The sequence below is a fragment of the Geotrypetes seraphini genome, chromosome 13 (genome assembly GCF_902459505.1).
Source record: "Geotrypetes seraphini chromosome 13, aGeoSer1.1, whole genome shotgun sequence".
In the NCBI taxonomy this organism is placed as follows: Eukaryota; Metazoa; Chordata; class Amphibia; order Gymnophiona; family Dermophiidae; genus Geotrypetes; species Geotrypetes seraphini.
In genome coordinates, this window is record NC_047096.1 from 83059974 (window position 1) to 83074510 (window position 14537).

Genomic DNA, 14537 nt, shown 5'->3' on the forward strand with positions numbered 1-14537 from the left:
CGGCACTGACATGAGACTCTGAAGCAGGCTTCTTTGCCGGCACACCTAAGGAGGCAAGAGGAGACTTACCCGAGACCGGAGTAGCAGGAGGAGCCGAGGCCGGAGCCTGAGGCCTGTCCCGCAGGATCCATGGGGCCAAAGAGTTGGAGAATCTTGGCCACCCTCCGACAAAGAGCCCGCAGTTGCAAAGTCGCACAACGTGGGCACGACTCAGCGCGGTGCTCCGCACCCAGGCACTCCACACACCAGCGATGAGGGTCGGTGATGGAGATAACCCGGAACGAGGCCGGGACATAAGAAAAAGGACGGCCGCGGACCTGCGAGGCCAGGCAGCCAGAACAAGACCGGTGAATCCGGTCAAAAATATACGAATGGAAAAAAAGAAAAATAAAGACGCGGGCACAGCGACTCAACTGAAAGTAACCAAATAAGCCACGGTGCAAGAGGGACAACGAGATCACGCGAAGCAAGGGAGCAGTGCTTCTGGCTCAGCGGAAAACATAGAATTGAGGCCACGCTGAGGAGACGCATGCCCTAGGTCGAGCGGGAGGGGCATGCGCAGGCCAGTCGCAAGCTCGAAGGTCTCCAAGCAAGTCTGCTTACAAAAACGTCCGCTAGGGGGCTCCGTTGGTGACATCACCCACATGTTGAGAATATGCTGCCTGCTTGTCCTGGGATAAACATCTTTTTAGTTCATACCTCTTTTAATCACAACCCTTGGTTTTACATTTGATACCTATGTTTTGCTTTATCCTTCACTAAAAAGTCATTCTGAAATTGGCCTGGAATTTCAGGCTAGAAGACAGAAGCAAGTTTACATTTTCTTCTGGTATTCCAATAACCATATTTCTACCATGGATCATGGTCAGCTTTGAGATCATTGCACAAGATGGTGGTTCAAACCCCAGGAAGCCAGACTAAAGCACAGTATTTAAAAAGGTACAAAATAGGCTTGGAAAACAGACCCTAAAGTAGTTTTCAATGGTTCAGAATCAGCCATGGGGAGATATATCAAGGAGGCTCCACAGGATGAGAGATGGTGGCAAATGGGATGGAACTTGATATATCAATTTTTTTGTGTAGTCTGCACAATCAAAATGGTTTACATATTTTAGACAGGTACTCATTTTGTACCTGGGGCAATGGAGCTGAAGTAGGAATCAAACTTCCTCAGGGAGCTGAGACAGCTGCTCTAACCACTAAGCCACTCTGCCTAGCTCTGTACAAATACAGGTACAAAACTGAACACTGAGAGGATGGGGAGAGCAGGAAGCAACATGGATATCAAGAGTAAAGTTCCAAACTAATTTAGAAATTCTAGAAACTGTCAGATATCAGAGGAAATTCAAAGTTAAGTGGTACCACTGCAACTCTGCTATCACTCACCTGTTGATGACACCGTTGACAGGTCTAGGAGCGCTGCAAAATTTGGAAGTAGAGGACTCTGTTAGAGTGCTGTCCTGTGCAGGACTTTCTGAAGAGCGGCAAACAGAGGAGACCTATGAAGGAAGGAAAGTATACGAATTGATCTCAGAGCCCACCCACTCCAAGCCAAGTACCCTAGAGCATGCAACATTTGCCTAAAGACTTCCCTGCTAACCCAAAAGTAAAGGAGAAGGGTTAGGGACATTGGGCATCTCTCCCGCTGACAGGGTCTGTATGTCGGTTGACAGCGGGAGACACTGGGCATCACTCCCGCTGCCTGGGGATGTGTCAGTTGGGCAGGAGATCTGCTGCCGGTGGTGTGTGTTGGTTGGCAGCGGGAGAGCATGGACAACTCCCCCGCTGACGAGGGAGGGTAGGGGGGGCAGTGTTGATTTACGGCGGGAGACATTGGGCTTCTCTCCCACTGCCAGGGGCTGTGTGTCGGTTGGCAGCGGGAGACATTGGACATCTCTCCCGCTATTGTGTTTTGTTTTTTCGCTTATTTTCTTCATGTACCCATCACTATACCTAGCGATGGGCACATGCTAATTTAGCGAGTCTTCGCTTCTCTCAGCCAACCTAATTTGCTTGAGTGTTTTTTTGCAAAATGACTCGTTTTAAAAAAAAATCACTACTATAACAGCTGCGACAGCAGCCAGTCAGTTTTTTAAGTGGTTTTTTGAAAATCTAGTCCTAGGTTCCTACTTGGATAATCTTCATTCTGTAAATCTTCTCAGGAGTCTGTAGGTTAACTGATCAATCCATTCCCACTGGGTTTTGCAGAAGTGTTACTCATAACTTTCAACACTTCCCACATTGCCAGTGGAGTGAAGTGCCCCCTTAAGTATGTTCCAAAGCAAATCGACCTCCACTGGAATAAAATACAAAGAAAGAGTTATGGGGAAGGTCCCTGATGACATCATACAATTCTGTTCTGCTCTGCAATTTAGAAAAAACTAATTATCAACATAAATTTATAACACAGTAGCAAGAGTGACCCAACCTGCTGTATGCAACAAGCAGCAACTTCAAAGGAGCCAGAGGCTGAGCAATTCACTTATTTATACAAGTCTTCATTATGCTTAGTCATCTTGCTGATAAGAGAAGTATTCCAGACCTGGAATCTAAGAATATACAGGGCAAAAAGCAGGCAAGACAGGATATACTGAGGGTGGGCCGTACGGACTCTTGAGAAGATTAAAAGAAAGAAGATCATCTAAGTAACTACCTAACCTTTTCTTCTGTTACGTCTACTCAGGAGTCTGTAAGTTAGGTAATGTACCAAAGCAGTAGCAGCATCTAGGGTGGGACAGAAGAGCCTGCCCGCATGACCGAGGATCCAAAGGCAGCGTCCTCTCGAGCCGTCACAATCCACTCTGTAAAACCTTGTAAAGGTATGAAGAGTAGACCAAGTAGCTGCTCTACAAATCTCTGTGGGAGGAACTTCCCAAGACTCCACCCATGAAGATGTGACATCCCTGGTCGAGTGTGGCTTGAGAGAAACCAGCAGCTGCTTACCACAGGCAATCTGGCTATAGAGGTCTGCCGCAACTGAACTGGCTGGTTAGCATAAACATTTGTCTTTACCAAGTAGTGAAGTAAAACTCTTCGCAAAGGCACATCTTTCTTCATACGGGAGGTCTTTGAGTCCCGAGACCATTTTGGTGGCCATTCTTTGAACCGACTCAACTCTCAGCACATCCTTTTGGTAATATGGCCTCCGAATTGTACACAATACTCCAGATGAGGCCTCACCATGGATCTGTACAATGGCATTATAACTTCGGGCTTCCGGCTGATAAAACTTCTTCGGATGCAACCCATCATTTGTCTTGCCTTTGATGAAGCCTTCTCCACTTTATTGGCAGTCTTCATGTCTTCGCTAATGATCACCCCCAAATCACGTTCCGCCTTGGTCCTAACTAAGGTTTCACCATTTAGTGTGTAAGTTTTGCATGGATTCCTGCTGCCGAGGTGCATGAACTTACATTTTCTAGCATTGAAGTTTAGCTGCCAAGTCGAGGACCAATGTTCCAATAGAAGTAGGTCCTGCGTCATACTGTCTGGTAAAGTGTTCTCACTTACTATGTTGCATAGTTTGGCGTCATCGGCGAATAATGTGATTTTACCCTGAAGCCCCTGAGTCAGATCTCCCACAAATATGTTGAAGAGGATCGGGCCCAAGACCGAGCCCTGAGGCACTCCACTGATCACCTCCGACGTTTTTGAAGGGGCACCATTTACCACCACTCTCTGAAGTCTACTGTTTAGTCAATCACCGACCCATGTAGTTAACGTCTCTCCCAGTCCCATTGATTTCATCTTGTTCAATAGTCTGCGGTGCGGAACGCTATCAAAAGTTTTACTAAAGTCCAAGTAAACGACGTCTAGGGACTCACCCACATCCAGTTTCCTTGTTATCCAGTCAAAGAAACTAATCAGATTGGATTGGCAGGACCTGCCTCTGGTAAATCCATGTTGGCGGGGATCCCGTAGATTCTTCTCATCTAGGATTGTATCTAATTTATGCTTAATTAGTGTTTCCATGAGTTTACTCACTATGGATGTGAGACTCACCGGTCTGTAATTCTCAGCCTCTGTCCTGCAGCCCTTTTTGTGGAGTGGGATTGCATTGGCTGTTTTCCAGTCCAAGGGGACCTTTCCCGCCTTCAAGGATAGATTGAAGAGCACAGACAATGGCTCTGCCAGGACATCACACAGCTCTCTAAGCACCCTGGGGTGTAGATTGTCCGGTCCCATGGCTTTGTTCACTTTGAGTCTTGATAGTTAGCAGTAGACGCTGCTGGGTGTAAACTCGAAATTCCAGAATGGGTCATCTGAGCTATGCCTTGCTTGCAACTGTGGACCGGACCCTGGCGCCTCGCAGGTAAAGACTGAGCAGAAGTATTCGTTAGTAGTTCGGCTTTATCGGGATCTGATTCTGCATAAGTCCCGTCTGCTTTCCTAAGGCGTACTATCCCATTTGTGTTTCTTTTCCTATCACTGATGTACCTGAAGAAGGATTTATCCCTTTTCTTAATGTCCTTTGCTAGATTCTCTTCTATCTGAAGCTTGGCCTCTCTGACTGCCGTTTTGACAGCTTTGGACTTGGCCAAATAGTCTTCTTTTACTGCTCCTCTTCCTGAATGTTTGTAGGAAACAAATGCTTTTTTCTTTTTCTTAACGAGGTCCGAGATTTCTGTAGTGAACCACTGGGGTCTGTTATTCCTCCGTCGTTTGCTTGTTGTTTTTATATAGCGATTTATTGCTTCATGTAGGGTAGATTTCAGGTTTGCCCACATAGCCTCTACATTATTGGTTTCAGCATGGTCTTGCAGTGCCCGATGGACGAAGTCTCCCATGCGTTTGAAGTCAGTGCCACGAAAATTTAGGACCTTTGTTGTTGTGGTCGATCTGGAGAAACCCTTCCGAAGGTTGAACCAAACCATGTTATGGTCGCTGGAGGCCAGCGTATCACCTACCGAAACTTCTGATACGCTGTCTCCGTTGGTGAGTACCAGGTCTAGTAACGCCTGGTCCCTAGTGGGCTCCAATACCAATTGTTTGAGCTGTGCACCCTTTATGGAGGTTAACAACCTTCTACTGCCGCTAGTTTGTGCGGTAAGTGTATTCCAATCTGTATCGGGCATATTAAAATCCCCTAACAGTACTGTGTCCCCACGCAAGGTGATGTTTTCAATGTCTTCGATTAATTCCATATCCTTGTCTACCTGTTGTCTCGGAGGTCTGTAAATCACACCAAGATACAGGCATTTTTCATTTCCTCTAGCCAGGTTCACCCAGAGGGATTCCCCGGTATACTTGACATCTGTGATTATGGTAGTTTTAATGTCTTCTCTAGTGTATAGAGCTACCCCTCCTCCTAACTTGCCCTCCCTGTCTCGACGGAGTAAGACTGTGAGCTCCAAGAAGGATGAGTCTTTCAGTGGCTCATATGGGGCTTTAATGAAGCTCTTTAGGATGGTGAACATTGTATGACAAGAAAGGACATCTGAGTAAGCTATCAGTGAAAGCTTTACCACTTTGTGCCCCAGAAACATGAAAGGCCTACTTGCACCCTGAGGGAAGCTACTACAAAACCGTTTTCTAGAACAGCCTGCAATAAAGCAAAGGTAACTGAAATGGGAGTTTGGAGCAGTTCCACTGGTCTCTTTCACACCACTGTTGAATATCCCTTGCGAACTAGGGCTCTGCGATCAAGAACCATGCTGTAAGACTAAAGTGCACTGGATTCTCCATGGGGACTGGCCCCTAAATGAAAAGCTCATGATGAAGAGGAAGCTTGATGCTCCTGTCCTGCTAAAGATAAACTAGGTCTGCATACCACAAATGGCAAGGTCAGTTTGAGGCCACTAAGATCACAAGTCCTGGATGAGTCACGATCCTGTGGATGCCCCAGCCCACCATGGGCCAAGGTGTAAAGACAAAGGAGGCCTTGGCTGGGCCAGGGCTGAACCAATACATCCAACCCTAAGCTTCCTGGTTCTTCTCTTTAAGTACTACTACTATTTATTATTTATATAGCACTGAAAGGCCTACGCAGCGCTGTACATTCTAATGTACAATTGACACTCCATACTCAAAAGAGCTTACAATCTAATTTAGACAGGACATTTCAGGATTGGAGAGATTATAGAGGGTAAGGTATCTGACAGCAGTGAGTGGGAGTTAAGAGTTGAAAGTAGTTTCAAAAAAGTGGGCCTTTAGTTTGGATTTGAACACTGCTAGGGACGGAGCACGACATATTGATTTAGGCAGCCTGTTCCAGGCATACAGTGCCACAAGAAAGAAGGGACAAAGTCTGGAGTTGGCAGTGGAAGAGAAGGGTACAGATAAGAGAGGCTTGCCCGATGAGTGGTGATCATGGGGAGGGAGCATAGGAGGAGATAAGTGAGGAGAGATATCAGGCAGTTTCAGAGCGAATGCACTTGTAAGTCAGCAAGAGGAGTTTAAACTGTATTCGGAAATGGATGGGGAGACTTGAGGAGAGGGGTAATGTGAGACTAGTGGCTCTCACAGAATCTGAGTTGCGCAGCAGCATTTTAAACGTATTGAAGAGGTGAGAGATGGGTGCGTGGGAGGCCTGAGAGAAGAATGTTGCAGTAGGTTGATCCTTGGAACGAGCTTCCGGTGCAGGTGATCGAGGCAAACAGCGTGCAAGAATTTAAGAGCAAATGGGATGCCCATGTGGGATCCCTTAGAGGGTTAAGCCAAGGGAACCTGTCACCAGGAGTGGGATCCCTAGGATAGTAGACTTGGGGGTGGGTCAGTAGAGTGGGCAGACCTGATGGGCTATGGCCTTTATCTGCCGTCATCTTCTATGTTTCTAGTCTAAGCGTGAGGTGATGAGAGCGTGGACAAGGGTTTTGGTAATGTGTTCAGAGAGAAGAGGATGAATTCTGGTCATATTACAGAGGAGGAAGTGACAGGATTTGGCGGTCTGTTGGATCTGAGTAGAGACGCAGAGAGAGGACTCAAAGATTACTTCAAGATTGCGAGCCGACGAGACAGGGAGGAGGATAGTGTTAGCCACAGAAATAGAGAATGGCGAGAGGGGGGGAGGCAGGTTTAGGTGGAAAGATAAGGAGTTCAGTTTTAGACATATTCAATTTGAGATGGCAGCGAGACATCCAATTGAAGTAGTGCTTCACTTTCAAGTTTTTAGCACAGGGGTGTCCAATGTCGGTCCTCGAGGGCCGCAATCCAGTCGGGTTTTCAGGATTTCCCCAATGAATATGCATTGAAAGCAGTGCATGCAAATAGATCTCATGCAAATAGATCTCATGCAAATAGATCTCATTGGGGAAATCCTGAAAACCCGACTGGATTGCGGCCCTCGAGGACCGACATTGGACACCCCTGTTTTAGCAGAAGCCATCAAATCCATTACCAGGCTGCCCCAAGTGAGATTGTATGCCCTTTGGGATAGAGATCATTCCCCTGGGTCCAGGAACTACCAACTGAGAAAGATGGCCTGAACATTTTAAAATCTAACCCCGTGGCAGGAAAAATTATGTTCTTACCTGTTAATTTTCTTTCCTTTAGACGCAGCAGATGAATCCAGAGACCAGTGGGATAGCACACATCTACCAGCAGGCGAAGACAGAGAAACTGATTGGCTGGCACTCCTCCTGTATCTGCAGTATAGCTCCTTGCCCAAGCATCCGTAACCATCAATAGGCATAGCATGTAAAAAACTTCTTTCCCATAACAAATCTCAAAATGCAATAATACAGAATACAACCATCAATAATAACAAACTTCGAAAGTTGCAAAAGAAAAAAAAATCGACATGCAATATCCAGAAAGGGTGGGGCTCTGAATTCATCTGCTACGTCTAAAGGAAAGAAAATTAACAGGTAAGAACATAATTTTTCTTTCCTTAGCAACAGCAGCAGATGAATCCAGAGACTAATGGGATGTAGCAAAGCAATCCTCAATCTGGGTGGGAAGCAAACGCCGCCTCCGCAACAACCGAAGCACTAAACGCATCCACCGCATACGCCCCCACATCCAACCGGTAATACTGAGATAAAGCACTCTCGGAATACAACATAGCCACGAGACAAAACTCCTCCAAGGAAAAAACCTCTGGACCGAGTCCAAGAACTAGCCATCGCTCTGGCGCAATGGTAAACTAAACTAAACCTTAGGTTTGTATATCGCATCATCTCTACATTCGCAAAGCTCGACACGGTTAACAGGAGTTAGGGTAGAAAGGAACTCCAGAGGAGAGAAGGATGACGAGGAAATTTAGAGGACTAGAATAATCAGAGAGGGAGGAAGAGTTACATTTTTGAGAATAACCAGGTTTTCAGATGTTTACGGAAGAGTTGGAGGGAGCTCAGATTCCTGAGAGGGGAGGTAAGGTTGTTCCAGAGCTCAGTGATTCTAAAAGGGAGGGAGGAACCTAGTTTTCCTATAAGGGAGACGTCTTTTAGAGAGGGGAAGGAGAGTTTCAGTTTTTGGGTGGATATGGTGGAATTGGGGTTAGAGGAATTCCAAGAAAGAGGAATAAAGGGGGAGAGGATGCCGTGTAGGATCTTGAAAGTAAGGCAGGCACATTTGAAGTGGACTTTGGAGATTATTGGAAGCCAGTGGAGCTTGGACAAAAGCGGTGAGTCGTGGTAGAATTTGCTTTTTGCGAAGATAAGCTTAGCAGCGGCATTCTGAATCTGCTGGAGTCTTTGAAGGTTTTTCTTTGTTAAGCTTAGGTAGATAAGAGTTACAATAGTCCAGTCTGGAAAGGATGGTGGATTGGACAAGGACGGCAAAGTGTTTTTGATGGAAACAGGTTCTCACTTTCCTCAGCATGTGAAGGCTGAAGAAACATTTTTTTATTAGGGAGTTGAGGTGATCACTGAAGGAAAGTGTAGAGTCAATGATGACTCCCATAATTTTACTTGAGTATTCAAGATGCAGAGTGGGGCCAGAGGACAGAGGGATGGAGGTGGGCAGTTGGTCCAATTTTGGGCCGAGCCAGAGAAGTTTTGTTTTGGATTCGTTCAGTTTCATCTGCACAGTGTGGGCCCAGGACTGAAGGTTCGATATATATGAGGATATGTTCGCAGAGAGGTTGGTGAGGTTCCGGTCAGTCTCAAGGAGGACAAAGATGTAATCTGCGTAAGTGTAAAGTGTTTCAAGGGGGGAGAGATGGAGGAGTTTAAGGGAGGACATATAAATGTTGAAAAGGATAGGTGAGAGAGGTGAGCCTTGTGGGACTCCAAAGATCGGGTTCCAGGGGGAGGAAGAAATGCCCTTCATGTTGACTGTGTAGGAGCGGGAGCGTAAGAACTTCGAGAACCAGTCAAGGACTGTGGAGTGAATGCCTATCTCGGTGAGTTGGTAAAGTAGGATATCATGATGGACGACATCAAAAGCTGCAGAGAGGTCGAATTGAAGAAGGACGGCGAACTTGTTGCGAGAATGGAGATGTTGAACTTTTGAGATTAAGGAGGTCAGAAGGGATTCAGTGCTGAAGTTGGGTCAGAAGCTGTATTGGTAGGGTAGCAGAATGGTGAATTTTTCAAGGTAGGAAGATAGTTGAGTGGATATGATAGATTCTAGCATCTTGGTAAGGAGAGGAATGTTTGCTATTGGACGGTAGCTGGAAGGTGTAGAGGGGTCTAGATCAGGTTTTTTTCAGTAGTGGGGTTAAGGAGATATAGCCCATTTCTGGGGAGAATAGACCCAAATGGAGGGCGGAGTTTATGAGAATGGTAAGAGATGAGATGGCCTGAGGGGGAGTGTTCTCGTAAAGGTAGGCGGGAAATGGATCCAAGGTACAATTGCAGGATTTCAATTTGAGGCACAGATTATGGACCAGGGATTCAGAAACAAGTTCGAAGGAAGACCAGGAACTGTCAGCTGGGATAGGGTAGGAGTCTGTAAGGATAGGTTTGGGGTCGATTGGAATCAGAGATTTGTAGGAGATTGCAGGAGGGAATAATAATAATAACAACTTTAGAGAATCGGCTGAGGGGGAGGAGGGGAGGATGGAGCATTTTTGGAGATTAAGGAACACCAGATGTTAAATAATGTGCTAGTCTGGTTGTTGGATTTGGAGATTTTGTCACCGTAGAAGTTTTTCCTTGCTTTTTTTTAGAACAGTATTGTAGAATTTAATATTGACCCTCCAGGAGTGTCTGTCTGTAGGGGATTTAGATTTTTTTCCATTTTCGTTCCAGAGCTCGGCATTTCTGTTTCAGTTCTCTGTGGTATGGGAGGTACCAAGGAGCCTTATGGGAATAGGAGATGATTTTAGTGGAGAGAGGGGCGAGGGAAAGGAAGGTGGACTCGGAGAGGGCGACCCAGTTTTGTGAGTTTGTTTCTGGTTCTGCAGGTTTAGGGATGGGGGAGAATTTGTCAAGAAAATTGGTCCAGAACAGATTGCTCGAGATTTTTTTGCGGAAGTTAAAAGAATTTGAGGTGCGGGATGGAGGCCCAAAATGTGACATGAAGATTGGGAGAAAGAAAGGAAGAGATCGGACCAGGGAACGATTTCCCAGCAAATGTCAGTGGTTGAGGTTTTGTGAGTAGTGAGATCCAGAAAACTGATGAGGTCTAGTGTGTGGACTTTTTCGTGGGTAGGGGAGAGAGTGGGAGGGGGAAAGCCTAAAGAGGAGGAAGCTATTAAATTCGGATGCGTTCTTGCTGGTGACATCGTCAAGGTGGAGATTGATGTCTCCGATGATCAGTAATCTTTGAAATTTGAGGAAGGCGTTTGTTATGGTTTCAAAGACGAGTTCGGAGGAATTGTTCCAAGGGGTAGGTGGGCGGTATAGGAGCAGGATACCCAGTGGATGAGGGTGGTATTCATCGTTAACTGAGGCTAGCAAGTATTCTAATGAGGAGAAGCTGCCCTTTTCAAGGAGCTGGACATCGAAGAATGATTTGAAAAGGAGAGCCAGGCCGCCTCCTTTTCAATTAGTTCTGGGAGAGAAGAGGCCTTGGTAACCATGGGAGCAAAGTTCGTTTTGAGTAAATTGGTCATCTTTTGTGATTCAAGATTCTGTAATGAATAGGAATCCGGGGTCTGAATCCTCGAGTAGGTCCTTTAAGATTTGAATCTTATTACAAGAGGATCTGGCATTGCAATAAAGTGTTGGGACTGGAGTGAGAGAATCAGAGGCAGGGTCGGAGAGATTGGAAGCGGGGACAGGTTTTGGGGAGGCGTGGTTGACTTTACGAGGGTTTTTATAGGATGGGTGGTGTTTGGGGCATATTAGCGTGGGGATTCTGAGGCCAGGGCAGGTACTGCAGGCATTTACAGGGTCGAGGAGGTTGGGGGAAGGAGGTGTAAGGCAGGGAGAGAGTTTGAGAGAAGAGCAGAGTAGGAGAAGGAGCCAAGAAGGTGGCTTCATGATGAGAGTTGGGGGACCTATGGGCTAGACAGGCGTGTGAGAGGTTAAGGATAGAGGAGCGGCTAGATAATGACGTACTAGGTATCAGCATAGATGAATGGTCATGAAGTTCTTTCGCCAACCGCTTCCCTGCCATCAGGCGAGCGTAAAGAATGTCCTCCTGGACCCATCGAGTGACGGAGGCTTTGGACGACGCCATACGTTTGAGGCGTCCCTTGAAGAATACAAAAAGGTGATCTAAACAACTAAAATTCATTAGAAACCTAGCTCGAGAACGCTACGCACTTTCTAAAAATGCAGTGAATAAAAGCACGTCTTCCCATTTCTCCTCCCAGGAAGAAGGAAGGAAAAGTGAGCATATCATAAAAGAAAGGATGACACCTCCTTAGAAAGAAATTGTGGTACCGTCCGAACTGATACCCCAGATCTTGTAAATCAGAAATAGGAATCCCCGCCGAACAAGGCCTGCAACTCAGAAAACTGCTGAGCTGAAGCCATGGCCACAAGAAATCCCGTGTTCAACGGCACAGTCCTTTAGAGTCTCGAAAGACAAGGATGAAATGAAGCCTTCGGTAAACTGCGAAGAAGTACCTTAAGACTGTACTCAAGACAGGGCTTTCTAAGAGGTGTACGAATATACTGTACTCCGTTTAGGAACTGAACTACATGAAACTGAGAAGTAAGCAAAGAGCAGTATACCTAGCCCTTGTAACAAGCTAAGAATGGCACTTGAAGCTGAAGGGAATGTTGAGAAGTACCCAAGAAAGGATAAACCTCCAAAAATAAACAGAAGCCATAAGTGAAGACATCAGTATCGCCTGGATAAGAGAAGAAATAACCTGCTTCGCATAACCCTTACACGTCAGCCATGACTTTTCAAAAGCTAGGTTGTAATACCAAAGTAATATGAATATCCATGTTGATCGTACCCTAGGTGAGCAAATCCGGAGATACCAGGAAACTCAACAGTCCCGGCTGTCGAAAGACTCATCAGATCCGCATAGCAAGGAAGGCGCAGCCAATCCAGAGATTCTACAAATACTGTGCCCAGAAAGCGAGCTCGAGATGGCAAATCCAAGCCATCATCAGCCAGGGGAAAACACTGATAAAAAGAGAAACCAGAGGTGAGAAAGAAGCCACTCTACTACCCCCCTCTGATTCCCACTTCCTGTGCCCGCTGAAGAAGCTAGGAAGCTTAGAATTTTGAGACAAGGCCATGAGGTCTAGTTCCAGGTGATCTCACATAAAAAGAGCTGGAATGCCTGAGCCAAAATTCTCAATATCCAGGATGTAGAAGATTTCACTATTACTAACATTTACACTTTCTAGAGTGTACACAGCGCTGTACACTGTAATATACAATAAATGAGCCATGCACAGATTTCGCGGAGAGAAAGTCTACCCAAACTCTTTTCCTGACCCATAAAATGATCTGCCAACAGAAGAGAAAGATGAGGGTCCACCCATTGAAGTAGAACCACAACTTTACCCGCCAACTGAATACATCACCTACTGCCCAGGCTGTAGAGAAATACCCCCATCATAATACTGACTGACCCGCATCATTCCGGAAGAATGGTCTGAAGCTCCAGAAAGGTAGCCTGACCATGCGCCAGAGTAGAAGAATGAAAAAGTACCGAGTCGCCTCTTAAGACCAGACTCCTGGAACTGAGGATGGAAGGCACCGAGCCCCCCAACCCGACATCCCGGGATGTTTCGTGACCATGAGCTAGTCCAGCAAAGACCGAGGCATGCCTTTGAAAAGAGAAATCTCGCTGAGCCACCAAATCATACAGAGCGATGCTTGAGGAGCCTACCAAATAATTGGAGCCCTGAGATACCGGGAACCACCGGAACAAAAGTGACTGCTGTAGCGTTATAATGGGAAAGCAAGCCAAAGTTCCCAGTAGAGTCAGCAACATGGATCCTAGAACCTATACAGAATCCTATAGTCTTGGTCATGGTGACCGAAGAAGAATGCAAACCTGAGACTGTGACCCATCGCCCTAGTCTCTGGGAAGAAACACATTTCTCTCCTATATGAATAAAAACATCTCCCCGATATACCTATAAATAGTACAGGAGAAAAGAGCGCTGTGCAAATTCGAAGATTCACGTCCAAAGAACTGAAGAAAAGAAACCACCCTTTTCGTCTCAGTCAAATGGCCCGACTGGAAGACGTCCGAATCAAGTAGTTAGTCAAGAAGAAAGTAGGTGAATCACCTGGTAGTGCCAAAACGGTACCACTGCCCACATTTTCTAAAATGTTTGTGAAGCCTTGGGTAGGCGAAATGGCATGTGCCAAAACCGAACGAGCTGCTCCAAGAGAGGCAAGCAAACCTAGTGCCCATTCAGAGTCCATAGTAAAAATGTAAATATTCTCCCAGTTTTTCTGCAGAAATGTGTAACCCTGAGAAACTAATTCAGCAGAATGGGATCCAGCCTGCCCAATGCCCCCGTCTTGGGCAGTAAGTGGAACAACGTCCCATAGAAACATAGAAGATGACAGCAGAAAAGGGCTACAAGTCTGCCCACTCTGCTTACCCACCCCATGTCTATGCCCTAATGACCCAATTTTCTTATCTTGACCCTTGTAGGGATCCCACATGGATATCCCATTTATTCTTAAAGTCTGGCACGCTGTCTGCCTTGATCACCTGCACTGGAAGCTTGTTCCAATGATCAACCACTCTCTCTGTGAAGAAATACTTTCTGGTGTCGCCATTAAATTTTCTGCCCCTGAGTTTGAGCGGGTGCCCTCTTGTGGCCGAGGGTCCCTTGAGAAAGAAAATATCATCCTAAAGAACTACAAGAACTGCCTTGAGGACCAGTAACACTTAAAAGGGAAACACAAAACACAGAGACTCCAAGAATGAACCAGAAACCTGAGGAGGATGCAAAGTTGCAAACATCCTGAAAAATGTTCACAGCCCCCTGACCTAACATTATAGCGTCTTCTCTTTCATGAGAAAGCCTGAAGAGTCATTGGAAGAAGTCAAGATCCCCTCAGAATGAAGTGCAGAAGGTCAGGGAACGGCAGGATGAGGATCTGTAAGATATGTAGGATCTGTAAGAAGAAAGAAATTCTCCTAGGAAAAATCAAGTTTTGCAATGTAAAGAGGAGTATTCTGGAACCATGAAAACAGTACTAACTCCATGCAACGTGAACGAAATATATGTTCTTTAAAGTGAATACGTACTAGACGCAATTAAGATGCTGCATCTACC

At 46.0% G+C, this 14537-nt stretch overlaps 1 protein-coding gene across 10 annotated transcripts in view; it reads right to left on the bottom strand.

Moving 5' to 3' along the window:
• KANSL1 (KAT8 regulatory NSL complex subunit 1) overlaps positions 1 to 14537 on the bottom strand; it is a 309838-nt gene that overhangs the window by 175493 nt on the left and 119808 nt on the right. For all 10 annotated transcript variants that reach the window (XM_033918391.1, XM_033918392.1, XM_033918393.1 and 7 more), the window contains one exon: positions 1387 to 1499. In XM_033918391.1, coding sequence (XP_033774282.1) covers positions 1387 to 1499 — 113 coding nt within the window. The remainder of the gene's footprint in view (positions 1 to 1386; positions 1500 to 14537) is intronic.